A 27327-nucleotide genomic window follows, 5' to 3' on the forward strand; every position below is an offset into this window, starting at 1 on the left:
ACATAGGCAACCCTTGCAAAACTGCAAGATTGAATCCTTCTCTTGGATTCTCCCACCTAGGCAACCCTTACAAAACTCCAAGACGAACGCGAGGAATAATTTATCATTTGACCTACACACATCATTGCCTACAAAAGATCCTCTTAAGAGGTGGTTCCCATACAAAAAAGAACCCACGTGGATATTCACACTAGAACCACTTTACTTAACTAGAATAGTAAGTCATGCTAGGCAAGAAAAGCTAGAAAGATTGATCCTACACCTCTTAAGAGGACATTTAGGGGGGTTCGGTGTGTGCGTGTGGGGGAGGGGGGGGTCTATGTAATATGGATGTGTAATATATTTACGTGTGTGTGTGTGTGTGTGTGTGTGTGTGTGTGTGTGTGAGAGAGAGAGAGAGAGAGAGAGAGAGAGAGAGAGAGAGAGCACTTCAGCTTTTATGATTATTTCTAACTTCAGCTACAAACCTTTTGGGCCATTCTAGAAGTAAGCTAGATAAAGGGTTGGTAAACATTTTTTAGATATATTTTATTTGTTTGAAACATGGACCAAAAGATTTGCACCTCTGCAAGGCACATCAAAAAGGATAAGCCTGTAGTCGTTATGTTTCACCGTTTTTACATAGCTCTTGTGTAGCTGGATAACTTCTTCATACCAGTTCTCAATTAGTCAAATGTGACTCTTGCAAAAATTTGTAATCCTTTGAATTGGGAAAATAACAAAAAGAGGGAAATATATACAATAAACAAAATGTATCAAGCGTCGTAGGTCCTTATGGGAGCCACTATCTTTCACATGTGCAAATGTTAATCTATTTTATATTACAAGCATTTCCTAAAGATAAAAAGATTAAGAAGATATAGATCTGAAGGTTTTAGAAAACCTAGTCAAAGTCATCCATTTGGACTCCAAATATGCAAGCCGTGCAAACAAATCCTCAACTTCTTCTCAAGCAGCTTTGCTTCCTCCTCTTGATCGAAATCTTGTCAGGGTTGGAGGCTGGCTACCAGATGTAATCTTGTTTGGTAGAATTCTTCCTTGAATTTATCCATAAAATTCAATAGTTTGAGCACATGAACTCTTCATTAGATATTATGGTGTATAACCTATGGAGACCTATCGTTCACATCTTCCTCCATGTGAAGTTATAACCTGCACACAAAATTTATCCATCCTTGATCGAGAAATTTGTTGAAGATTTATCTCACATTTGAGATGAGTGAATGTCCTACATGGACATATTTACTATCTCAAATGTCCATGTAGGACAACTATCCCTGAAATGGTCTCACATTATGTGCCATTTCAAGAGCTTGTTCCTGATATGAATAAGCATCTGTTTCTATGACCCAAATATTGATATAAAAGACAACGCAGATTTTGAAGGCTGATTGGTGACCTCACTCTTCTTGACAAAAACATTTTGGCAGGGAAAGGTACCAAGCTAGGTTGCATATACAACAATATGATGAGATTGTCCACTCTGTCAGTTCCGTTGGCTCAAGAACTCAGTTAGAAAACCTGTGATAGCCATGGCTTTAGCTGCAGCACCAAGTGAACCCTCATAGCTGTTTTACAAAAGCACAAGATTCAAGCATCAGTAAACATTCACCAAAAAGCATGACAACACACAAAGACCCTTGCAACTGAAATCAGTTGACAAGATGTGGCTAAATATCATAAACAAGATCTTAACAGACACCGCCCATGGTTCCGTCTGTAACCCCCCTGAAACCAAAATACACTGGAAAAGAAGCTGGGGTATAGCAAGCAAGGACCAAATGTGGGCTGTGGCATACGTGGTTATCAAAATGAATGATGGAATGCATGCAACGATTGCCCCTTCGCCATCATGAGCCACAGAATTCACGCGCCTTGCACAAAAGAACTGTTCATTTATCGATGTGACAAGATCTGTACCAAAACATCATCACATACTATCTCAGACACGCAAAACTTGGGTGGGGGGAGAGTTGGGGTTGAGGGAGAAATCTAGCTAATGCATGAGATCACTCATATAATTTTCATTAGAAAGAAAGGACAGAAGGCTGAAGACCCATCTTACACTTGCCATCACCCAACCAGAAAAAGTCATTTTGTAGTGTTTTCGCCTTCACTTCATCCACGATGGAACGCAACTCAGGTGGTCGTAAGGATAGGCCTTCTTGGGCAACCCTGTATAATTGAAAAACCATAATTCCCCACAGACCAAATAGATTTCTATAAAAGGCAGGGCATGTGCCTCTGAAGTTAAACCTCTCTCTCTCTCTCTCTCTCTCTCTCTCTCTCTCTGGATCAGTGCTAGAGTCAAAGCTTAGCGCCATAGCAGAGATGCATGGATACCTGTTTCCGGAAGGCAACCATACTCCACACTGGACCGCATTTTTACACTAGGTTGTGAGGACTATCATTCAGGAGGCCAGTGTCAGAATATGCCGCGGAGATGAAGACAAAATCTGAGAACACAAGAGCAAGTGCAGAAAAAATACAGCAATGGAGAGAGAGAGAGAGGCGTGTAACTCTACTCTATATACACAAGGAAAATCCCGAATACAATGATACAATGGCAAGGGGCAATGGGGCCATTTTATATGGCCCCAAACATGCAGTCGGCCTGCATCAGGGACAGCCGACAGGAGACAAAAAAAGCCCACGACCTGCACACAGCAGTCGGCCTGCATAAAAAAGGTCCACGACCTGTCCAAACCGGTCGGCCAGCTCCAGAATGTGAACTCATGCAAACTGATGCAGTAGGCCAGCAACTGGGTCCTCCTGCCATCACAGGGCAGCCTCCCAAGCCATGGAAAAATAGGGAAAAAACATGGAGAGTGGGGAAAAATGAGAAAACACCTAATACGGGCGGGCACACCCACAATAGAGGCCCTGGTGTATATGTATAGCCAGGAGATGACTTCTAACACCCCCTCTCAGCTCCTGGCTATGGAACCATAGCCAGGAGATGACTTCTAACACCCCCTCTCAGCTCCTGGCTATGGAACCATCCCCAGGGAGCTGGACAAAGTGCCTTTGGATGACCAAGGATTCTACCAGTGGAAACCCAATCCTGCCAAGTAACCTCTGCAACTTCACCACCTCGCAAGCAGCACCACAAGCAGCCCGGTACTCTGCCTCTGTCAACAAGGCAAGAGATAGCTGCCTCTTACTGCTCCATAAAACTGCTCCTGAGCCTGAAGTAGATCTCCTCGTGTATGGATCTCCTCCCCAATCTAAGTCACTCCAACCGTGGAGTCGGACTCCATCCATCAATCCCCCTCCTATGTAAAAGAGTCCAAGATCCTTCGCATGCTGCAGAAACCACAAGATACACAATCCTGCCTTGCAAACAGTCCTGTGCAAACATGAGCTCAACAGCCTATTAGGAAGCTCCCGTCCAATCTGGTATACATCAACCAAATCAATAAACCATTCTACTTCTGAGTTAGAGAGGCACCATACTGCTCACAAGGATCAACAACTGTTACAGTGGGATGCCAAGTCCTGGAAACCTGCTGAAGACCACTCAAGGCCTTCGGAAACCTGTAACCAACCCCCTCTGAATCCGGAACCACAAAGCCTGGAGAATGTGCAACATCCACCTCCTTCTGCAAGTAATCAATTGTCACCTGCCTGGCTTTCCAAGAGGTCCCCGTGGAAAGAACTTCCTCATCTACAGGAGTATCCTTGTCCCGAATACTACGAGACATCAGAGCATAAGTTACCTGTAAAGTTTCCTCTGATTGACGAACACAAGAACTACCAACATCTGTACTAGAAAGTTCTTGCCAATTGCTGCCATCAACTGGCAAGCTATCCTCCATCTGGTCCCGGAAAGCCTGCACTTGCAGCGTATCCACACTTAAGTGGCCATTACCAAACTGCCACTCATCACAAAACTGAGGACCTGGGAGAGAGGGTGCTGAAAGTTTGTAAACTCCATTCTCCACTCCGCCTTCCCAAACTACCTAGCCTGTTGCTTTGTCCCGGAGAGCAACAAAATGCTCATCAAACTCCACCCGTACGCCAGTTTTGCAAACCTGATACACTGACAACAAATGAAAACCAAGGGATGGAACATACAACACCTGGGAGGAATGCTTCCCCCCTTTGCCATCACTCACTGTGAAGTGGGATAGTGGATGTATCCGCAGTAAAAATATGACCAGAATACCTGCAGAGATCCTGTAAATTTGAACGGGAAGGAGTCATGTGCCTGGAAGCACCACTGTCTAGAATCCACTCCCGAGTATCCATAGCGGCGAGTCCTCCAGCCCCCTCCCTACCCGAAGAAAATGAAACATCGGTGTCCATCACCTCCAAGTGCACAAATGCTGGAGTCTTCACGATTGCTGCGAAGGATTCTTCACCCTTCTCGATGTTCCGCTTAGGACACTGCCTCCAATAGTGGCCTTTCTCGCCACAATCATTTCAGGTCCTCTCTGCCTTCAATTTCTTGCAGTCTGAGTCGGACTTCTTCTCAGAAGACTTCTCCGATGAAGCCTTCCATTTGCCCTTGTTACGGCCTTTCGATCGTAGGCCACTTAAGGCCTCCGAACCTCCGTCCTGTGAAGGGTTCGAGAATCTTTCCTCTTGGTCCAAGACCATGGGCACAAGCTCCTCCCACGTGATGGTGCTGAGCCTACCACTGGTAATCAAAGACGAGTAGAATACTGAGTACTGAGAGGACAAATGCGACAGCAACATTATGGCCATGTCCTCCGATGAATGAAGAACTTCCTGCTGAAGAGCCTGCAACTTGTAAATGTGCTCCAGGGTTCATAACCCGCATCTGTACTTCCAAGGAAATCCTCTTCATGGGCGATACCCTGTTATAAAGAGAAGCCAAATGCTACCATATACCTTTGGCCAGCGTCATATGTTTTATATAATTGATTACCTGCGGTGTGCAGTTGAGGAAGATGAATGAACGGACCCTAGCATTGACATGATCCCACAACTGTGCCTGTGCCTCTCCCGGTCCTTAACGAATATCTCAAATCCCCATAGGATCTCCTCGTAGAACGCTCTTGGTTACAAGACTCGAAACCTGCAAACAAACCAAACAAACGTGAAGGGGATGCATGCCTGACTCACCTCCCAACCTTGACAGTCGTAGAGACAAGCCCACAAGTCTTGGCTGTCCCCACCGAGCCACAAGCTGAGCTAACTAGATGAACGTACCGACCAATCTCTACCTCGTGACGTCCCATACCACCATGAAGCCACCCTCGCGGGCCTCAAGACTGCTGTCGGCCTTGGCTACATAAAGTAGGTGCACGTTTGCACTAGATCCAGGCTCCTGACCATAGAGCTCTCACAAAGACACGCGAGACTCTATATGACTAATGACTAACCTTGGCTACCCTTTTATAGACTCTTGGCCGGTTATTGAGCGTCCACACTTGGACGCCCGCCCGTCCATACTTGGGTGCCCGCCTGTTAGTCTGTCCCTAACTCAGCTCGCCAATCAGCCTGCCTAGCTCCAAGCTTCCCCAAACCTCGAAGCTAGTCTTGTGTGCCTGTAGCACACGGTAGATACACACTGTGCACATAACATACTCCCCTTCCTCTAAGAGCTCACTCCTGATCTCACTAAAAAGCTAGGGTAATCTCTCTGAAGAGTAGTCAATGTCTCCCATGCAGCGCCCTCCTCAACACGATCCTTCCACTTGATCTTGTATTCCGTGATAAGCGTATTATGCAATCTTCTTTCACGAAATCCAAGAATCTTTTCAGGTTCGTGTGGAACAAATGTCATGTCCTTGACATCTATGATTTCTTGAGGAGTAACTAACTGGTCTATTCCACCCAGTACTTCCTTAAGTCTACTGACATGAAATACATGATGAACTTTCACATGAGAAGGCAAATCCCATTCATATGCGACTGAACCAATCCGTCGTGTAATACGAAATGGTCCACAATATCTAGGGGATAATTTCGGAGATCGACCTGTCCATAAAGTCTCAGAATCTTTCGGAACTCGCAAATACACCATCGTTCCTTCAGAGAACTCTCTGGGTGAACGATGTCTATTAGAATAAAATCTGTCTCTATCTTGAGCACTTGTAATAGATTCTTTCGCAACTTGTAACATTTCTTGCATATCTTGCAAAAAATTACGTGTTGCATCATGCTGAAGTCCTGAGAATCCCACTGTAACAAGTGATCTAGGTTGAAAACCATACATAAGCATGAAAGGACTAAAACCTGTACTCGTATGCTTAGTACTATTATATGCAAATTCTAACATAGGAAGATAATCCTCCCATGAACTCAGTCTTTTGGAGACATAGGCTCGAAACATATCCTCCAAAATTTGATTAACTCTTTCAATCTGGCCATCAGATTGAGGATGATCTGAGGAACTCAAATTTCAAGTTGTTTCCAACTTCTCAAAAACCTCCAAAAGTCACTTGTAAACTTAAGAGTCTCTATCACTGACTATTGGAATATGGAACCTATGTGCGTATCACATCATGCCCTTTAGCTTGACCGAAATTTCCCCTACCACCTTTCAACACTTCATGTGTATAGCCTTCAAGGATCTTCTTCAAAAAGATCTTGGAGATATGCATTGAGATGACCTATGTGTGCACTCTAAGTGGAAGGAGAATATGCTCATCTCTTCCACTAGCCTTTGAGAGGTGTAGACTCTACCACATCTCATTAAACCTACTAAAATGTCAATTCTAGGTTAAACATAGTGTTATCCTTAGAGACATCATTTCTGAGAATGGCATATCCACTGATGAAAACAAGATTTGTGTAACATTAGAGTTTCTACCACATGCTACAAGGGGGTGCAAAGAGGTTATTATAGAAGATTCATCTTCATATATGCCATATATGCTAGACCGTTGTATAGGCTATTGATTGTCTTTGAATGGAAAATCAAATGCCAATGGGCATATGAGAATCTGAAGAAGGCTTTAGCAAGTGCACACATCCTGAGATCCCCCAATTAGGATCTAGTTTTCCATGTGCATAATATTGATGCTTCAATATTTGCTATTGGATGCATGTTATCATAGCCAGGGGAGCATAAGATGGACTTCCCTATGACCTTTGCCAGTGGGGTAAACTCAATGATATTGAACGTAACTACACAACCAATGAGAGAGAGGGGTTAGCCATGGTATATGACATGAGAACTACATGCATTACCTGCTAGGTACTAAACTTATTTTCTTTGTCACAACATCGAGCATTGCTATATTTGGTGAATAAGCTTTGCACCATGGGGCGCATCACACCACATGGTTGCTTATTCTTTTAGAGTTTTATTTCAACATAATCATGCAAAAGGTTTTTGTGCATGTCCATGCCAACCACCTTTCCAGAATTCCAAATGGAGAACCCTCTCTAGGAGTGAAATATGATCTTCACAATGCTCCACTATTCCATATTGACCGCATACCAAAATGGAGTGAAAACATTGCTCACTTTTTAGCCAATGGATTTCCCATCGATTAAGATGACATCATGGGGAAGTGTATTCATGAAGATGATTGTCACCCATTCTTGAGAAGGCCCATTCTCACATAGGTGGAGGACACAGACCAGCCACACCAAAGTGCCAACTCTCCCAAACTACTCAGCTATGTGTTGTTTGCAAAAAGACTACCCACACCACTCACTGTTGTTTGTAACAAGACTACCCACACCACACTGACAACTACTATTATTATAAAACCCAGAATAAAATTCCTAGGGTTATGGAGAGGTAAGGTCATAATAATAATCAAAACCATGACATTGTTAATCCCATTTTGGATTAACAAATATGCTCCTCCATTTGAGGACATTAATTAGTGTCATGCAAAGGCACTATAAAAGTTGTACATTATGAGATATTGGATAACCAAGGCCTTAGTTAGTAAGTTTTAGGTGCCTAAGTGTGAATAAGGGCCAATTGTATGTAAGGCATTTTCTCATAATGAATGGACACAATCCCCCTTTGTGCTATGAGAGTTCTTGCTTTTTGTCTTGAGAGAGAGAGATTGAGAGAGAGTACTCTAGCATATGTGCCTTCTCTATATTTGTATGCCTGTATGCTTGTATGCTTGTATGGAGAAGTGAGAGAGAGTCATTGCCTTGTGTGGTGGTGTGAGGGACTACGGTGACAGCATGGAGGTGGAGCTTCTCAAGTGAGCTTAGAGACCTCAAGGGACACGAGCTCGAAGCATTGGTAAGTGCCATATGATAGTTGTGTTCTATTTCTTCTTCCAAAGAATCAGCATGATTAACACGTAATTAGATGATGATTAAGATGAGATTAGTGAGCAATTTATCTAATAGGGTAATGTAAGCATGGATACTTAAAAACCAGCAATTTCTCATTAGGCCAATGCCTCACATCATCGGTGGTCAAAGTGGTAGACAAGAAAGATGAAGTAATCAGAAAGCCCACGTTTCATCATATGAGGAATGAACAGCAAGATCTGCTGATGGAGATGCTGCAGCAACATGGGCTGAGGTAGATGTAGGGGCTGATGTAGAGGGTTTAGAGTAGCAGTCCTTCTCCCGGTGATTATCACGGCCACAAATGGTGCATGGATGAGCCTTGAAGCAGTCCTTCTCCATATGATTAGTTTTGCCACAATGGGTGCAAGGCTTTCTTACCTTAGAACTTCCTTTCTTTGCTAAAAATGCAGTGTCAGTTACCTTTTGTTGTTGAGTTCTTTCCTCTTCTTGGAGAGCATTGATGATACCTTCAAGAGTAGGATTATTGTGATACTTGAAGGTAGTGACAAGAGTAGGTAAGCTTTTGAGAAGCACAGCAATAGCAATATCTTCGGAGATGGGGGACTTCACTGATGCAAGCTGAACCATAAGACTGCGAAGATAATTGACATGAGAGGCTATAGTAGCTCCCTCCTGCATATATAGATCAAAGAATGAGATCATAAGTGCAATCTTAGAGTTTTTAGAGCGGGGTCCAAAAAGGGTATCCAAAGTGATCCATGCTCAAGAAGCAGACTGTATGTCGGAGATGTGATGAATGTAATCATCTCCAAGACCGAGCAAGATGATAGCATAGGCTTTGTCATTCTTGGCAGTGGGAACATAAGTGACAACTTGCTCAATGTCGAAGTCTTCGGGAGCAGCATGGTGAACAACATCCCAAAGACTTTCTTTCATAAGATGGCACTTGATTTTGATTTGCCAAGTATGAAAGTTGGACCCATTGAATTTGTCGATAGACATGAGAGAATGAGTTTGAAAAAGAGATCATTAAAAATCCAACCATTGGATTTGCAATTTTTACTAACCACCACATTCTACTAATGTCTCAGTATCTACCCACTCTTTTGATCTACAAGATTGAGGATTTTAAGTGGTAGCTATTGTGGGTACAAAAAGTGGCGTATATTATAACACTTTAAAGACCTTGAAATATTTAAAGAAAATAGACAAATATCTTAAAATTTTCTTGAAAAATCAAGTTAAGCTCCATATTATGTGAAGATCTAAGGTACAAAGTGGGAATCTCATATGAGTTAATATGTAAAAGATATTAGCATTTTATGGAATCAGTTCAAATTTGGGACAGGGTGTATACATTGACTTTGTACCTAAGAAAATGAGGACTTTTGACTATCTAATGCTTAATCAAATTATGCAACTATATTTCCAACTTTGAATACGATGTTCCAACAAAAGAACTTGAAACGAAATTCCTTCATTTACTAGGAGATATTAGCCACTAAGATACTTCTTATGATGTGACACCCACAATATATAGGTGTGTAATACAAGAGATAGTAGCCACGCTGATATGTGGGACAAATAAGATGCCACATGGCAGACACACAAGACTCAAGACAAAAGTTTATACTAGACTGGGGCTGGCGGCTGGACTGGAGTTACACGCAGGTGCTGGGAATTGTGGGAAAGCAGGCGGGCTAGTTGAGCAGCAACACTGGCTGGTTTTTCTCTCTCTAAGCACACAGTCAGGCACCAAGGCTTGCTTGGTCTTTACTTGTGCACAGGCAGCTGCAGCAGAAACGCACAGTGGATAGAGAGCAAGGCTGGACTGTACGTTGGTTAGGTAGGCGGTGCACAGGGGCTGCACGGCAGGTGTTTTTCCTCCTTGCAACAGGCTGGCGCACAAGGGCTACATCTGCACGCTTTCCTTCTCTCTCTAGGCTGCTGGCTGGGCTGTTTTCCCTGGATTCTCAGGTGGCCAGGACTACAGAGGTGCACATGGTGCTGATCCTCCTTGCAACAGGGATGTTTTGGGACAGTTTATGGGCTGTTTTTGCTTGGCTGCAAATTCAGCTATGTGCTTGGGTTTTTGGCATGGGAGTGAAGCAAGCTCGCATGGCTGCGTGCTCATGGAGTAGATTGTTTTCTTCCTGCTAGAAAGGAACAGAGGGACCTACAGTTATGGGCATCTCTATGTTTCTAGATGTTTCATGAGGGAACAGGTAACTTGATGTATGCTGTTGTTGGCACTGTTGTTGAATGGTGCCATGAATGTTTCTGTATGGAAACAGGACAGAAGTTTCAAAGGGAAACAGGCCTAAGGGTTTCATGTGGAAACACGTCGTAGGTTTCTCGAGGAAACATGTATTTGGGTTTCTCCAAGAGATAGGTCACATGCAGGCAGAGGGTACAGGAATGGACACATGTTTGGTACAGCCTTGCTACTGATTGGGCAGGGGATAGGGAATCCATGACAAAGATGGATAGTACCCATGGAAGGTAGAGAGGGTTGGTACAACCTACAGGTGTGTCGACTGTATGGTATGTTGTGTTGTGATACTCTTTTGAGAGACAGTTTGGGAGTCTGTGTTGTGATGCAAGAGCACTGGATGTGTCAGGGTGTGATGCTGTTCATAGTGTGAGAGGCTATGGATGTTTGTGGCAGCCTTGATCATAGGAGTAAGCTTCTGTATGCACATTCAATGTGAGAGTCTCTTTCGATGTGAACAATGGCTGGATTTGTTTGTGGATGCCGTGTGGACAAGAAGCCATGATGCAGGTTCTTTGCAGGCTTCAGGAGTTCTACTGTGACGGCTGAGTTCCCAGCCTTATTGTAATCAAAACTCTAATAATCAATTAAAGAAATACCGCAAGGGACGCCACTGCGTTTTGGGACCAATCGGTGTCCGTGTACTGTTTGCAGGAGCACTCTAGCTCCCCCTGTTTGTTTTCCTTTTCTAGGTCCTCAATGGCGTTGAAGTGTTTTATGTGTGAGTGTTTGTTTCACTGCCCGTCAGGAAGGTTTCACTAGGATCAGGTAATGCTAAAATAGGTGCTTCCTTGACTTTATCTTTCAAAAGCTTGAAGGCCATATCCAGATAGTTATTCCAAGTGATAGGCTGATTCCACTTACGTCCACGACCTTTCAACAAGTCAGTCATCGGTAGTGTGAGCTGAGAGTACTCCCGCACAGATTTCCGAAGAAAAACAACAAAACCGAGAAAAGAACGAAGTTGTTTCACTGTCTGCGGTATAGGCCAGGCCACAACCTTCTGAACTCGGTTATAGTCAATGCTCAATCCATCTCTAGTGATCTTGTGTCCCAAGTAAATCGTGTCTGTCATGAAAAACTCACATTTACTTAATTTAGCATATAGTCGATTCTGTCTTAAAATAGTTAAGACAATCGTGAGGTGTCTAACGTGATCCTCAAGAGTACGACTATATATCAAAATATCATCCACGAACACAACCACAAATTTTCCCAAATGTTCACGAAAAAGATCGTTCATCATTTGCTCGAAAGTGGCTGGTAAAACCGATCCCGTCAAGTGGGAAAGACTCCGTTGGACATCCACACGCGTAATAGCACAACTTAATACCACAATTTGAAATGAACAACTTAATAACAACTTGAAATTGAAATGAAATGAAATGAGATAAATGGACACCAGCACTGGGGCCAGAACGGGCCGACTCCCCCCTCAATATATGATATATTTATTAGGAGTATTTAACAAATACAATGCTCCATGGATTCCAAGAACCAGATGATGTCCACGTACAAATGAATACAGTACCAAACAAAAAGGTTCGAAGTCGATATTCGAAGCAGAACGACCACTAGCATGGTCCAATCTCTACGGTCCTGTGCTTTCACTGGACTCCGCGGAGAGTGCCCAACTGGTGTTCCAGGACCACGCACAAACAGGCGCTCCCGTACTAACGCCTGGCTCTCCCGATCTCAGCACCTTTGGACCGAGGGTCTCCAAGAGCTTGGACTACCCGGCACCGAACAGGTGTTGCCGTGGAGAGAATCCTTTATCAAATTTATCACAAAGTACCTTACTTAAATCTGAAAATTCACTTACTTGTGGATGGCGGAAGGAAGTCCAATACCCATGGTGTCTGTGTGCAGCTGCTTGAGAGGAACACCAGATGTAGCCACTTGAAGACAGAAGACGCCCTCTATGGAAAGGAGGTACAACCACTTGCTGTGCCTGCACAGCCGCCTTCGTGTGGAAGAGGAGGCGTAACTTGCCTTGCAGTGATGCAGCCGCCTGGTGAAGAACACAAAAGCGGGAGGAGAGGCTTGCGTAGTCGCCCACTGTGGACAGGCGTAACCACCTGCTGAGGGTACAGCCGCCTGAGAGGACGGGGAAGTAGCCACCTAGGAGGCGCCTGGCTACTTTGCACAGCCACCTGGCTGCAGCCTGAGCAGCTGCCTGTAGTGGGCAGCCTGCTGGAGGACAGGCGCAGCCTGCTGAAGATGCAGCGCAGCCTGGAGGTGGCCCACGACTGCCTGCAAGAGAAAAGGGCAGCGCAACCTGCAGGTATGCTGCCGCCTGAGGAGTAGAGACAGCCGCCTGGTTGTAGGAGTTGTAACGCCTGGCTGCAGAGGAGGAGGAGCCGATTGCCTGTAGGAGCAGCCGCCTGTAGATAGCGGGCAGCACGCTGAAGTTTTAACGCAGCCGCCTGCAGCAAGTTCAGTCGCCAGCAGAGGTGGGGGAGATAGCGTCGCTTGAGACTATGCACAGAAGGTGGTCGCCGGCAGATTCTTCTTTGCGAAAGTTGGTGGAAGCGATCACCGGGTATGTCCACGATGGAGGTGATGGCTTTTTTTATTAAGGTTGGAGTGGAGATAACAAATTGATTTGGCTGGCTCCCCACGTATGCATGTGGGCGGCCAGTTCTATGGGGGTGTGGGTAGGTGACCATGCACCCACCCCCACACACACACAACTTAAGTGCGGCTCCCCACTTTGGCCCCTAAGTGGGTGCCCAAAAGGGGTGCCCACTTTTAAGTGAGTGTGAACAAATAACCTTATAAATCAAAAGGTTAGAGATTAAAGTATTAAACTAACATGTGCAATATACTTACCACCTGTTCACATGCACCAAAACTTGTCAGAAGACAGAGCACACTTCACGACTCACTGGCAGGCGTCCCCGCTCAGTAAGTGACACGTCGAGCAGGCAAACACAAAAATACAAGTCATGCGAAAACAGTTTCAAACATGCAGAACATGAGTGCATGTGCAAATAGTATCATGGACATATCTCCCGTTCATGGAACAAGTACAAAATATCTGTCGGCACAAAAATGGCACGACGTAAAACATAAATCCTAGTCTTCCTATGGAGTGACAGTCCCATAGGTAAGACACAGTTCCAAGCACGAGCCTCCCTATGGTGTGACAATCCAGCTGGAGCATTGGTTAACCCAAAAGGTAATACGAGAAACTCGTAATGGCCATACCTAGTCCGAAAGGCGGTTCTTTCGACATGCCTTTCATGAATACGTATCTGGTGATAGCCAGTACGTAAATCTATCTTCGTGAAATATTTCGCTCCCGCTAACCGATCAATCAGGTCATCTGATCTAGGAAGAGGATAACGGTTCTTAATTGTCATCTTGTTCAATCTCTTGTAATCTAAACACATTCTCTAGGTGTTGTCCTTCTTTCTCCTAAGCAACACAAGTGCACCCCAAGGTGATCTACTTGGACGGATCGGGCCCATCCTTAAATAATCTTCGAGTTGTTTGGCCAACTCATCTTCCTCAGCATGGCTCCTCGGTGGGGACAGCCAAGACTTGTGGGCTTGCCCACGACTGTCAAGGTTAGGAGGTAAGTCAGGCCTGCACTCCCTACACGTTTGTTTGGTTTGTTTGCAGGTTTCGAGTCTTGTACCAGGAGCGTTCTACAAGGAGATCCTATGGGAATTTGACACTAGTGGTATCAGAGAAAGCCTCGTGAATGAGCAAGTCGGTAGGTAGAGAAGATGAGGTCTAAGAAAAGGTATGAGTTCATGAAGATTGCTGTTTTTCAGAGTATACTGCTGTTTTTTCAATTTCAGCATGTTATTTTGCATCGTTGGAACCCATGTTAGGGTTTGGTCTTGTAAGGGTTATTTGCTTTGCAAAGAAGGAGGGCTAGATGTGTTCTTGCAATTGTATGAGCAGTTTGAAGAGAGAGAAAAAAAGAAAAAGCGTGTCGGTTGTTGTTCGTAAAAGAGAGAGAGAGAGAGAGAGAGAGACATCAGGGTGTTGTAGTGCAGCCCTGAAGCTTTTGTGCGCAGCCAGGGCAGGTGGTACACACAGGTAGTTGCTGGTGGGCTGGTACTCGCAGCCAAGTAGGCGCTTAACTTTCTTCATTTCTCATACCTTCTATGAATGTCAATGAATTAAGTGTGTTTGAAAGCAAAGAATTAAAGAAGATACTTGATTTGTTTCAAGATGTATTTCCTAAGGAACTGCCATCGGGATTACCACGAGCTAAACTAACTAGATGAACGTACCGACCAATCTCTACCTCGTGACGTCCCATACCGCCACGAAGCTACCCTCGCGGGCCTCAAGACTGTTGTCGACCTCGGTTGCATAAAGCAGGTGCACGTCTGCACTAGATCCAGACTCCTGACCATAGAGCTCTCACAAAGACACGCGAGACTCTATATGACTAATGACTAACCTTGGCCACCCTTTTATAGGCTCTGGGCCGGTCATCGAGCGTCCACACTTGGGCGCCCGCCCGTCCATACTTGGGTGCCCGCCCGTTAGTCTATCCCTAACTCAGCTCGCCAATCAGCCTGCCTAGCTCCAAGCTTCCCCAAACCTCGAAGCTAGTCTTGTGTGCGTGTAGCACACGGTAGATACACTTGCTTCTCCTCTTCCCAAGCAGTCCAAAACAATCCACCAATCAGCAACGCAACAATCCCCCTCTTGCTCACACAAATCCCAAGAACTATCAAGAGCCTAGGGCTCTGATACCATGTCAGAATATGCAACGGAGATACAGAAAAAATCTGAGGACACGAGCAAGTGCAGAAAAAATACAGCAATGGAGAGAGAGAGAGAGAGAGAGAGAGAGAGAGAGAGAGAGAGAGAGAGGCGTGTAACTCTACTCTATATACACAAGGAAAATCCCGAATACAATGATACAATGGCATGGGGCAATGGGGCCATTTTATATGGCCCCAAACATGCAGTTGGCCTGCATCAGGGACAACCGACAAGAGACAAAAAAAGCCCACGACCTGCACATAGCAGTCAGCCTGCATAAAAAGGTCCACGACCTAACCAAACCAGTTAGCCAGCTCCAGAATGTGAACTCATGCAAAATGATGCAATCGGCCAGCAACTGGGTCCTACTCATATATGTACTGAGGAGGCAAATATTTTGTGAGCTGTCTTGTTTTGAAATTTGTGGTTAAAGTTTTGACTTTGAATCATGATCAGGGCCACGCTGGATCCCCATGCAGGCATAACCAAGCCCCAACCCCCATATAGGCATAATTTGAAATCTACATGTCTTTAATGCAATTCATGAACAATGTTCTATAATCTTTCAAATCATCTAGCAGTAATAATTGCAAATACAGGTCCCTTCTCAAAAGAGTGCTTTCAAACACACTACCAAGAACCTAGTACTAAGAGATGGCCCTTTGACACCTTAGTAACCCCAAAAATGATGTACATATGAACTTTGAAGCCATCAATTTTCCATCTATTAATTATGTACCTGGTATCGTTTGGATTCAAAGTATTATTGCAAGCTCAGCCATTGCCCACTCTACTGGAGATTCAAGGCAAAGATTTGGATAGTATGAAGGTCTGCAGTATTCTAGAATTTGGGGCTCAATACAATTTGGCCCTCAGTTCAGAACCAAGCCACTATACAGTTCAAGATGGCTGGTTGTTCTACAAAAGCTCAGTATGTATACTAGGGGAGAGGGAGAAAAGACACGCACTTCTTGATGATGCCCATAATTCTCTTGTTGGGGGTCATCGTGGTATCAACAATACCTTGGAGAAGTTAGAGCAATTGTTCTATTGGCCAAAAATGAGAAGGGACATCTACCAGGCATGCCAGATTTGCCCGAAAGTTTATTAAGTTCCCTCGAAATTTAAAGTTTTAAATCATTTACCTATCATCCTCTGCTCTAGCTTCATACTCTGCCACCTTCAGCAGTATGTCGAGGTATGCCAAATTTGCCAAAAAGTGAAGGTTCCACATTCGACACGAGCTAGGTTGCTTCCGCCTTTACCTGTTCCCAAGGGACCTTTTCAGGATATCAGCATGGACTTTGTAGGCCCTCTTCCAGCAGCTATGGGAAACAAGAATACACAATGTATGACAATTCTTGACTGGTTTAGTAAGTTTTGCATGCTCATTCCGTGCAAGCAAACGGCCACAGCTGAAGATGTTGCTCACCTCTTTACCCGACAACAAGTACATGATGTCACATGCATCCTACACTTGGATGCCACGTGGCCATATCAGTACAACAGGTGCAAGTCTTAGAGTGGTAATTGGCCCTTTGTGAGCCCCTGTCCAAGACAAGTCAGCCAACACCACAGATCCACTGTAGAGAGTAATGGTCAAGTGTGCATGTCCCACACATGAGGTCCATGCATGTCCCGCACGTCCGTCACCCTCTAGATTGATGTAGAGATTGTATCGGGCATTTGTTAGGCTTCTAGCCGGATGCACGGGCACCAATTGTTGTTGCATGCGTGGAAGCCTTGCTTACTTGATCCTCAACCCTAAGCCTAATAAACAACAATGATGCAAACTTTAATGATGATTAGACAAAGAGAGAAGAGAGAGGAGTTGTGTTCAATGTATGATATGGTTCAAAAAGATGATGTCTATAGAACTTCTAAGACTTTTGGCCTGACCAAAAGGTTGACTTTAGACCTCTACTGACTACCTATGACCTAATCCCAACTATGGCCTTCTATCGAGAATAATCATGCATGTTGCTTTGCCTTGAGAATTAATCTAAGAGTTAACCGGTGTCCTCCTTTGAGCACATACTCCCACAAAATGCTTTCCTCTGCCTTTGCCTGCTCCAAGCCACCTCATATTGCTACCTTTGTTGTATTTTGCTATGGATTCTGTGCACCTTCCTGGGACACCTTAGAGAGTTGAGCCTAAATTGCTCTGATACCAATGTTGCATGAGCCGAAGCCTTGCTTACTTGATCCTCATCCCTAAGCCTACTAAAGAACCATGATGCAAACTTTAATGATGATTAGACAGAGAGAGAAGAGACATAAGCCGTGTGTTCAATAAGATGATGTATGTACAACTTCTAAGGCCTTTGGCCTAACCAAAAGGTTGACTTTAGACCTTCTACTGCCTATGACCTTATCCCAAAGGGGGATTAGATGATATGTACAAATGAGAGCTTGTTTATTTACAAGGAGAAGAGGAAAATTCGTAATCTAGTCGGTTTTGCCTTTTTCAGCCCACAAAACTGTCCAAAAATGTAACATGCGGAAGCTCTGGGAGTCTTCTTTCAGCCCTAAACACTCTTGAGAACCATCTGATGCAAAAACGCAGGTATAGAGAGAGAGTAGAGAGAGACAGAGGTGCTGGAAAATTCAGTATATTCTATGGTACTAAAAGGTACCTAAATCTGCAGCCATGGGCTGCCTTACATAAAAAGGTGGTTAACACCAAAATCTGTCCCCTATGGGACTCCTAATGATCCAAACCCCTAGAGGGAGAGAATGAGTAAAACAATGAGCTCTTGGGCTATTTATAACCCCTTGAAATCCATGGGGAACTGGCCAACTGCTGGTCGGCCAGTATTAAATGCATAAATGCTATTTAACTCAGCCCCGACTGGATTTACTCCTCGATCTTGATGCGCTTGTTGCTGCCCTTGTCCTCTGGTTCAGCTAACCTGTTCAGTATGCAGCCAACAGCTCTTTGGCACTGCTGATGTCAGCCGCGACAGTCCTTTCTGGCAGCTAGCCGACAGCTTCTTCCATGCCTTGCTCCAAGTCGTCCTCCAATTTACACTACCATCAGTGCTCTGTGCTCTATCATCCTGGTTCTACTCTTTATCTGGCTGCCTCTTCTGGATCTAGCCCTGAGAATGTCCATGGCATCTATGATGCACATGACATCCCCCTCTGCTAAACTTGATGACGGGATTCCAACCTGCTCTTGGATGTCTGTCATCATCCCAACCCTGTCCCCGAAGTCCCTCTGTCATCATCCATCTCTGGCAACCTTTTTTCTCTGAAAACCCGGCCTCTTCTCCAAACCACTCTGTCTCTGACGTAGATCTATGCATCTAGTTCCATTAAATCCACAATCCATTCTGCCCTGACTCTGAACACGGTCTTGGTCTTCTTTCCTGGGAACGGAGTCTGGCACTCTCACATCACCCTTGGAGGATCAACCTCCCTTGGGACCGTTACCTGAGAACCTATCTGGCTCACGGAACTGCCATCCCCATCTGGCACTGTGGAACACCATCAACAAACCTCCTCGGAGTTCTTCCCGATCTGTGTTCCCGCCTTGGGCTTCGAATCCGTGTACTTTCCTGTACCTTGGACCTGTACACCATCATCTGGGACTGAATCAGTGTTTAGCTTTGCTGAGCCTGATGCTCTGATACCAATGTAACATGCGGAAGCTCTGGGAGTCTTCTTTCAGTCCTAAACACTCTTGGAAAACCTTCTAATGCAAAAACGCACCATCTGATGCAAAAACGCAGGTAGAGAGAGAGTAGAGAGAGAGTGAGAAGTGCTGGAAATTCAGTATATTCTATGGTACAAAAAGGTACCTAAATCTGCAGCCATGGGCTGCCTTACATAAAAAGGTGGTTTATCAATACTTGGTCTTTTTATACCCAATTGCTTGTTCAAGGTACTTTTGGACATCAGTTATGACACCTGCCTTGGTGGATCTAGCTTTTGAGGGAGTTTTGAATGCTCGTGCACGCCTCATCATCATTCATTGCATGACTCCTGCTATATAGGCACAGTTAATTTCTACAAGGAGTAATGCTTGATAGCTGTGGCTTGAGATTCAGAGGAGGTTTGGTGTTGTTTCTTCTATGAGGATTGCTAAGCTGGAGGCAGATCTTGAGAAGATTTCCATCAATGAATCTGACAATATCACTGATAACATTGGGTACTTTACTCGCATCAAGCGGAGACTTCAAGAATAAGGAAGCACAATCAACAACCCAATCCACAAGCTGCTTGGTAAATTGCCTCCCTCTTTTAATTCCTTCAAAGATCGTACTTACTTTCATCTTTTGAAGAAGTTGTGAGTTATCTACATGACAAGTGTTTGATGAGAGGCAACGGAAAGTTGGAATCTGCTTTTTGTTGCCCAAGATAAGGGCAAGAACAAAGGAGGACGAGGAGGCAACAATAACAACAACAAAGCTGCCCAAGGAAAGGGCAAGAAGGATGCTACAAAGGCCAAAGGTAACAAAACCTTGGAGTGTTCTTTTTGTGGCAAATCAGGCCATATGGAAGAACGGTGCTTTGCTCGACACGGCGCCCTCGAATCATTTTCCCAAGAAAATGAACTTCAGTAAGTATAATGGTAAACTCGATCCCACAACTCTCTATTCATGGTTGCATCAGTTTGAAGCTTACTTTGCCGCAGTTAGAAAGACACATACTAACAGAGTGATCTTAGCCAGTTGGTACTTGGAAGGTGAGGCCATTCCTTGGTGAACTCAATGGGCTCATGCCCACACCAGATTAGGTATGGCAGCTTATGTGTGGGACGAGTTTGTCCGCCACCTTAAGCAGCAGTTTCTACCGCCCCACTACCTTGAGCGACTCGAAGACGATTTCAGGGGAGCGCGTCAAAACGCGCAACCAATCCTTCAGTTTGCCAATAGAATTTCGACTTTATGTTTGCAATTAGGCTTATCTGATTCGGACAAGAAAGGGCAGTTTTTGTATGGCCTTGACACGCAAATCCAGTGGGAGGTGCGTATGTTTAGGCCAGCGACCTTCGAAGACGCACTCTTGCTTGCGCAGAGTGCAGAAATGAAGCATAATGGTGGCAAGCCCAAGCCTTCCCAGCCGGCCACTCCCAAGGCTACCGCCTCGGGGGAAAAAGGCCAGAACCAGACGGGGTCTTCCCTAGGACAAAGCACGGGAGCCTCTGGCTCCAAGAACTCGAACAATGCGTCTAAGCTTACTCCAGACCAGAAAGCGGAGGCAAGCAAGACAGGTGGCAAGTTGAGTGCTGAGGAGCTTTCTCAGTACAAGGAGGGTAGATGTTTCTTTTGTCATACAAAAGGACATACTTCTCGGGAGTGTCCTAAGAAGACTCCAAAGACCACCGCCGCAGCCTCCACAGCTTTCGTGGTGAGCCCAGCTCCCACACAAACCCCAGTGGCTGCCCCTAGTTCTTCAAATCCCAGTTCTTCAGTTGGAGCAATTATTAACTGGGAACTCGAAGATAAGCAGAAGGGCGCCCATGACCAGGAGTATGAGCGCAACCAATTGCTCAAGTCCTTTGGCTACACAGGTGGCCACAGAGTCGTCGTCTTGTTTGACAACAGCAGCACGGAGGATGTGGCCACGGAACAAGCCGCTAGGCGTGCCCGTTTCATCCTGACTTCGGTGGAGAAACAGATTGAGGGTTTTAGCACATGCATGACAACGAGCAACAAGTATGAAGCTCTAGGTCCTAAATTAGTTATTCAGGGCATAGAATTTGTGCGTGATTTTATGGTTGCCCCTCTTGTAGGAGGGGCAGACATAATTTTGGGCATTCAATGGTTTCACAAGTTTCTTCCTGATGTCAAGTGGGACAAGCACACGTTCCAGATTAATTGGAATGTGTCAAACGCCCCAGTTACCATTAAGTGTGAGCCAGGAATTCCGAACTTTCCGCTCATAAGCCACTTGCATTGTGCAAGCTAAGCGAGCAGTCAGGAAAGGCGCACATCATTGTGCGATGATATACATCCAGACAGCCCAGACGGTGGCCAATGCTTCCGAGAAGTACTTGGCTCTCCATGAAAAGTTCCTGAAGATTTTTCTTCGGGACAGTCTCCCTCCCCAGCCCCCGTCCAGACCGGAGGACCACAAGATTGACCTACTCCCAAGCTTGGAACCCCCGAGCAAGTTTCCATATCGCCTTTCCAAGGCAATGGAATCGGAGTTGGACCACCAACTCCAAGAATTGTTGCAATCTGGCTTCATCCGCCCTAGTGTGTCGCCATTTGCAGCACCGATCTTCTTTGTCAAGAAGAAAGATGGGTCTTCCCATTTGTGTGTCGATTATCATGCACTCAATAAGCTGACTATCAAGAGTAGATTCCCGATGCCTCGAATTGATTATATTCTCGAGAGGTTGAATAGAGTGAAGGTGTTCTCGAAAATCGATTTAAAGAGTGGGTACCACCAGGTGAGGATTGTGGAGAGGGACATCCGTGTTCTCGAAAATCGATTTAAAGAGTGGGTACCACCAGGTGAGGATTGTGGAGGGGAACATTCCCAAGACAGCCTTCCGTACGGAACGGGCCCACTATGAATTTGTGGTTATGACATTTGGCTTGACGAACGCCCCAGCTACTTACAACCGCATGATGATGCATGTTTTCCGAGATTTGATTGGAAAGTGTGTTCATATTTTTGGACGACATACTGGTATTTTCAGCTACGGTTGAGCAGCATGACATTGATGTGGAGAAAGTCCTTAAGTTGCTGGAAAGCAATGAGCTCTATGTCAATGAAAAGAAGTCGGAATTTTATTTGTTCCAAGTGGGATACATAATTAGTGCAGAAGGCATTCGACTTGATCCGACCAAAGTGGCCGAGATTGTCAATTGGGAAGTACCTCCGATTGCATATGACATCAGATCCTTTGTGGGTATATGCCAAGCATACTCCACCCGCATAGACAAGTTTTCTGACCTCTCAGTGGATCTCACCGATCTGCTAAAGGGGGTGAAGACAAGAAGGCAACGAATTCGAATGACTCCACGAGCGTTGGAGGCATTCAAGAACCTCAAGGTGGCTTTATCAGAAGCGCCTTGTTTAGCACTTGCCTCGTGGGACGAACCATTTTAGGTGATCACCGATGCGGGTAACATCGCAATTGGCAGTGTGTTACAACAGAATGGTCATCCAGTAGCTTACATGTCTCGTAGGTTACCGCCCGCAGAGAAATACTACTCAGTCTACGATCGTGAACTCCTTGCAGTTATACAGGCCTTGAAACATTGGAAACATTTTCTTTATGGCCGTGACTTTGAGGTTCGCACTGACCATCAGGCATTACGCTAGATTCAGACGATGCCAAGTGCACAATGGAGTGACCGACAACACCGCTGGAGCCAAATATTCCAGCAATTCGGTGGTATGATTGAGTACCTTCCAGGAAAGGCCAATCCGGTGGCCGATGCTTTGAGCAGGAAGGAACAAGTGACTTCGATTCAAACCACTAGACTCAACCTTGTTGCTACGGGACTAGATGACATGAAGCACACGTACGCGGATTCCGAGGAATTCGGTAGACAGTGGGAACAGGCATTGGATGCCACAAGACCATGCCACTTTCTGATACGCGATGGTTGGCTTTTCTACAAAGGCCGACTGTGTGTCATGAAGTCGTTCAAGACAACTCTTCTCCATGATGCCCATGATGCCCATGACGCTATTACTGGTGGTCATCGAGGTATGAATTCGACTCTGGAGAAATTGGAACGGCAATATTATTGGCCAAAGATGAGGCGAGATGTGTTTACATATGTACAACGCTCTGATATTTGTGACAAAAGGTGAAAGCTCCTCGTGGAAAGAAGATAGGGTTGTTACAGCCCTTATCAATTCTAGAGGGACCTTTCCAATCTGCCTCCCAGTCCGAGTAAGCGTAATACGCAGTGCTTAACTATTGTTGATAGATTCAGCAAATTTGTTAGGCTTATTCCTTGCAAGGCCAATGTGACCGCCGAGGATGTTGTCCAGTTGTTCATTCGGCATTGGTTCCCGATTGGCGGGATTCCTAAGACCATAGCGTCAGACCGAAATGCCAAGTTTACCAGTCATTTTTGGATGGCATTGTTTGATAACTTTGGTACTAAATTGAATTTTTCCAGTGCGTTCCACCCACAGACGGACGGCCAGACAGAGATATACAACCAGTTGGCCTTTGATGTGCTAAAGTGTTATGTCCACGATCAGCAAGGTAAGTGGGAATCTTATTTGCCTTTAGTTCAAGCTGTTTTGAATGATTCTTTTTCTTCAGCTATTGGCAGGACTCCATATGAGGCAGCGTTTGGAAGACCATTCCAGTCGTTTTTAACCAAGACCTCGTCCTCAATACCTGAAGCGAACAAAGTGACAGAGTCTTACCAAGAGATTTTACAGTGAGTTAAAGACAAGTTGGCTAAAGAGCAAGAGACCTACACTCGACAGGCCACTAAAGACCGAAGGGATATGAAGTTTTCGAAAGGGGATTGGGTTTATCTTCGGATTATGAAGTAAAGGTTGAAGCAGGTGAGCAAGCGATGCCCAAAGTTGTCTTTCACGAGCTTCAGACCCTTTCCCATCCAGAAGAAGATTAATGAGGTTTCCATGCAGTTGAAGCTAGCTCCGAGTTGGACTATGCACGATGTGTTTCACGTCAGTCGGTTAAAGCCATATGCAGGTCCGATCCCTTCAGAAGTTAAAGACGAGGCGGAACCAGATATTGTTGATGAAGCAAAAGTTAAGGTTCCAGAACAGATCCTTCTGCACCGTTTCAAGCATGGCTTTGGCCGAAGACACAGACCGTTCCTCACGAAGTTTCAGGACTGAGGGACCCACGAAGCGGTATGGCTTGACAAAGAGTTTTTCGACGGCTATCCGACGTTATTGACGGATTATTTGGAGACTATGCAGCTTCCGTCAAGTTAAGCAGAAGGGGATGTCACGTGCATCCCGCACTTGGATGCCACGTAGACATATCTGTACAGAAGGTGCAGGACCTGGGATGGTAAACTGTATTATCTCAGCCAAGAAAGGTCTAGTTTTCTGTATTGTCTTTTCAGATTTGCATCATTCTAATAAAGCAAATACACCATTCCTGGTGGGGGCCCTACATAGGGTATTCGGGACCCAATACTGTGTCCTCTCCTCTCCCCCTCTCTCTCTCTATTTTCTGCACATCTTCATTCAATTTTGTGTGTTAATTCCATTGCGAAAAGTGTGCTGATTCCTGAGCATTGAAGTTAACGATCTCCCCCGAAGCTTCCGCATGTTACACAGTAGACACATTCTGTGCACATGACATATGTCATGTGCACAGAGTGTATCTACTGTGTGCTACATGCACAGTTGTGACTACTTCTGTTTATCTCATAAACAACTCACTCACGAAGGCAGTCGACAGGCTGACACCGGAGCCATCTGTATCACATTTTCATGTCTTTCATTGTGTTGCTTTTGCAAATGTCCCAGATAAGAAGCGGACTACACTTGCTCCCAAGTCCAAGAGGATGATTTTCACACGCTATAGCTTGAGATCCAAAAGATGCTCGTTTTGGGATCCGGACGTGGCGGATATTATCATATCTCGAGATGCTCGGTTCGATGAGACATTATGTGGACTTGATTCTTCTTGCATGTCTTCTTCTAAGCAGATTTTAGAATCATTTCCAGCCGATATTGGAGAGTTTTCTACCACAGCGAGCTTCTTCAGCCGCAATGACTCCGATGTCTTTAGCACCACTTCCGCTTGCTATACCCTCTGTTTCAGCCCCTGTATCTGCTGTGTCAAGCCCCTTACATAGAGCTGGATTGCCTCCTGCATCTTCTCCATCATCAGTATCTGCAGCCTCTCCATTATCTTCTCCACATTTAGCTGTTGCTACTTCATCCACTGCTGTCCTGGATGCATCCATTTCTGCAACAGTACCTTCTTCTTTCAGATTTGAGAGTAGGTCCGGTCCACCCCTGTGGGTCCAGAAATTATTACAAGACTCTAGCCTTTCTAATAGCCAGTTGCATTCTCAAGCATCTACTCCGTCTTCCGAACCTTGAAGATCTTCTCGGCTTGCTTCTTCCGGTCGTACCATGAATTATGCTCTTATAAGTACCTTACAGGATATTGATGAGCCCGAGGCCCTTGCTTTGCCGCAGTGGCAACAAGCTACGGACGCAAAGATGTCTTCTATCCGGGCAAAACAAAACTCGGGAGTTAGTTCCACGCCCATTACATCGGAAGGTCATCGGTGTCAAATGGATTTTTAAAGTCAAGTCTCATTCTGATGGTACTTTGGATAAGTACAAAGCTCGCCTTGTTGCTCGTGGTTATGCTCAAAAAGCTGGCAAGGACTTTGATGAGACATTTGCACCTACAGTCAAGTATACCACCATTCGGATTGTTTTAGTCTTGGCTGCTCATTTTGGATGGCCTATCTTTCAAATGAATGTTAAATATGCCTTTCTGAATGGAGATTTAGAGGAGGAGGTATATGTTGAGCAACCTCCAAGATTTGAGATTCAAGGACACAAAGATCCACAACAGTTCAAGATGGCTGATCTTGGATTACTTCATTGCTTTCTTGGTCTTGAAGTATGGCACAACTTGCTTTCTCTTTATGGTTTGACAAATTGTACTCCGCTCTCTTGTCCCATGGATCCTAGTTTCGAGCTTTCAAAGGAAGATGATTCTCCTTTGGTTGTTTCTACTGAGTACCGGCAGTTGGTTGGTTCATTGCTCTACCTCAACAACACTCGTCAGGATATCTCTTATGCCTTGAGTATTCTCAGTCGATTCTCCTTTGCGGCTTACAAATAAGGAAGTACTTGACCAAAAAGGAAGCATAATCATCAGAGGATTCCCAAAAAGCATAGCTGAGCTATGACAAAGTATCCTCATGTAAATACTCCACAATAAATCTTTGATAATAATAGACAATCTCAGAGCTCCTGAGACTCTCCTTCAATCCCTCCTGCTGCTTTTCATGGAGTCGACCAGCGTATAATAGCTGTGCTTTTCCTTCTGAGCCAAAAGTGGTTGAGTTGCCCAAAATATCAACTTCTATGCTTTTCCCAGCTTGTTGACCAAGTTTCCTCTAGGCACCTCCTTTTGTCCACATATGCACAATTTCACTTTTAAAGCAGCTTTGTTATTACCTCAACTACCATTAAATAACCTTAAAAGAGCTGCTATATTTGGGAAACAGCACTCTTCCTAGTTTTTTTTGCCAACAGGCTCTAGAACTAGACCCGTCACCCGACGCCTTAACCTCTCCACATGCTGATTCAATAGCAAACCCTGGCACCTACGTATAATTAATCTCTCCCCAAAAAAAAGTCCCGGTAAACCATTTAAGTAACCTCACCAAATAAGTACTTCTGATTCACGTAAAACTGAGCTGCTGCGACTCATAGGACCAAAAGGCTTACATGATGAAGTTGGGAAAAAAGCACTTGAAATACAAAATCTAGCTTACAGCAATGAGAACATTCGAGAAGGGCGATCCGGCAAGTAGTTAAGAAGAGCGGCGCCTGTTAATACACTACCTGCACCCCAAAGAAAAAACCCAGAAAAAAAGATTGTTACCAGAGAGATAATATTGTGCAAATTTTGAAAGAGGAGGGGAGGGGAGAAGAGGGACCAATGGAAGCAGCGGCCCAATTGTCCCAGGTTGTGTAAAGCCAAGGCCTCTCCGCACGGGTGGCCTCGCTTAGATCCGCCCAGCTCTTTGTCTTGGTGGCATGCATCAGTCGCGCCATGGCTTTTCTTTTTCTAAAAATGAACTTTTATCCAGACACTTTGGCTACGACTAGGGCCCTTTACAGACGGTGTCCGCCCATCCAAACAACCCATGCGAGTGCATACACAGCCTAGGGTGGTTCTTCCTAAAGTTAGATGCCACAAGTATGGGCAGCCATTTTCCCTGGGACACGGATGGGCAAGGACCAATTTTGGGACTCAGAATTGTCGACAACAATTTTCGTAATCAATGGGAGTGCATGATTAAGTATGCCAAGCGCCATCACCTTTAGTTGTGTGTAAAGGGAGTAAAGAAGCTCAATGCCCTTACCAGTGCATTGCATGCCCAAGCAACAAATGAGCAATGCTTTTGGGTGCCCTAGTAGTTTGTAAAGGCCCTAAGGCCATCTTCAAA

At 45.0% G+C, this 27327-nt stretch overlaps 1 protein-coding gene across 1 annotated transcript; it reads right to left on the bottom strand.

The window, feature by feature from the left end:
- Positions 1–1023: 1023 nt before the first annotated feature.
- On the bottom strand, positions 1024–26970 carry LOC147629842 (Profilin family protein). Its single transcript, XM_086811372.1, has 5 exons — positions 26815–26970; positions 26650–26719; positions 2066–2175; positions 1800–1914; positions 1024–1568 (listed from the first exon to the last, which is right to left on the bottom strand). Exons 1-5 carry the CDS (start codon positions 26930–26932, stop codon positions 1487–1489), a joined length of 495 nt encoding a protein of 164 aa, XP_086667498.1. The 5' UTR covers positions 26933–26970; the 3' UTR covers positions 1024–1486.
- Between the last annotated feature and the right edge of the window lie 357 nt (positions 26971–27327).

The sequence above is a fragment of the Cibotium barometz genome, chromosome 17 (genome assembly GCF_041138505.1).
Source record: "Cibotium barometz isolate CiBa-2024 chromosome 17, ASM4113850v1, whole genome shotgun sequence".
NCBI classification, from domain to species: Eukaryota; Viridiplantae; Streptophyta; class Polypodiopsida; order Cyatheales; family Cibotiaceae; genus Cibotium; species Cibotium barometz.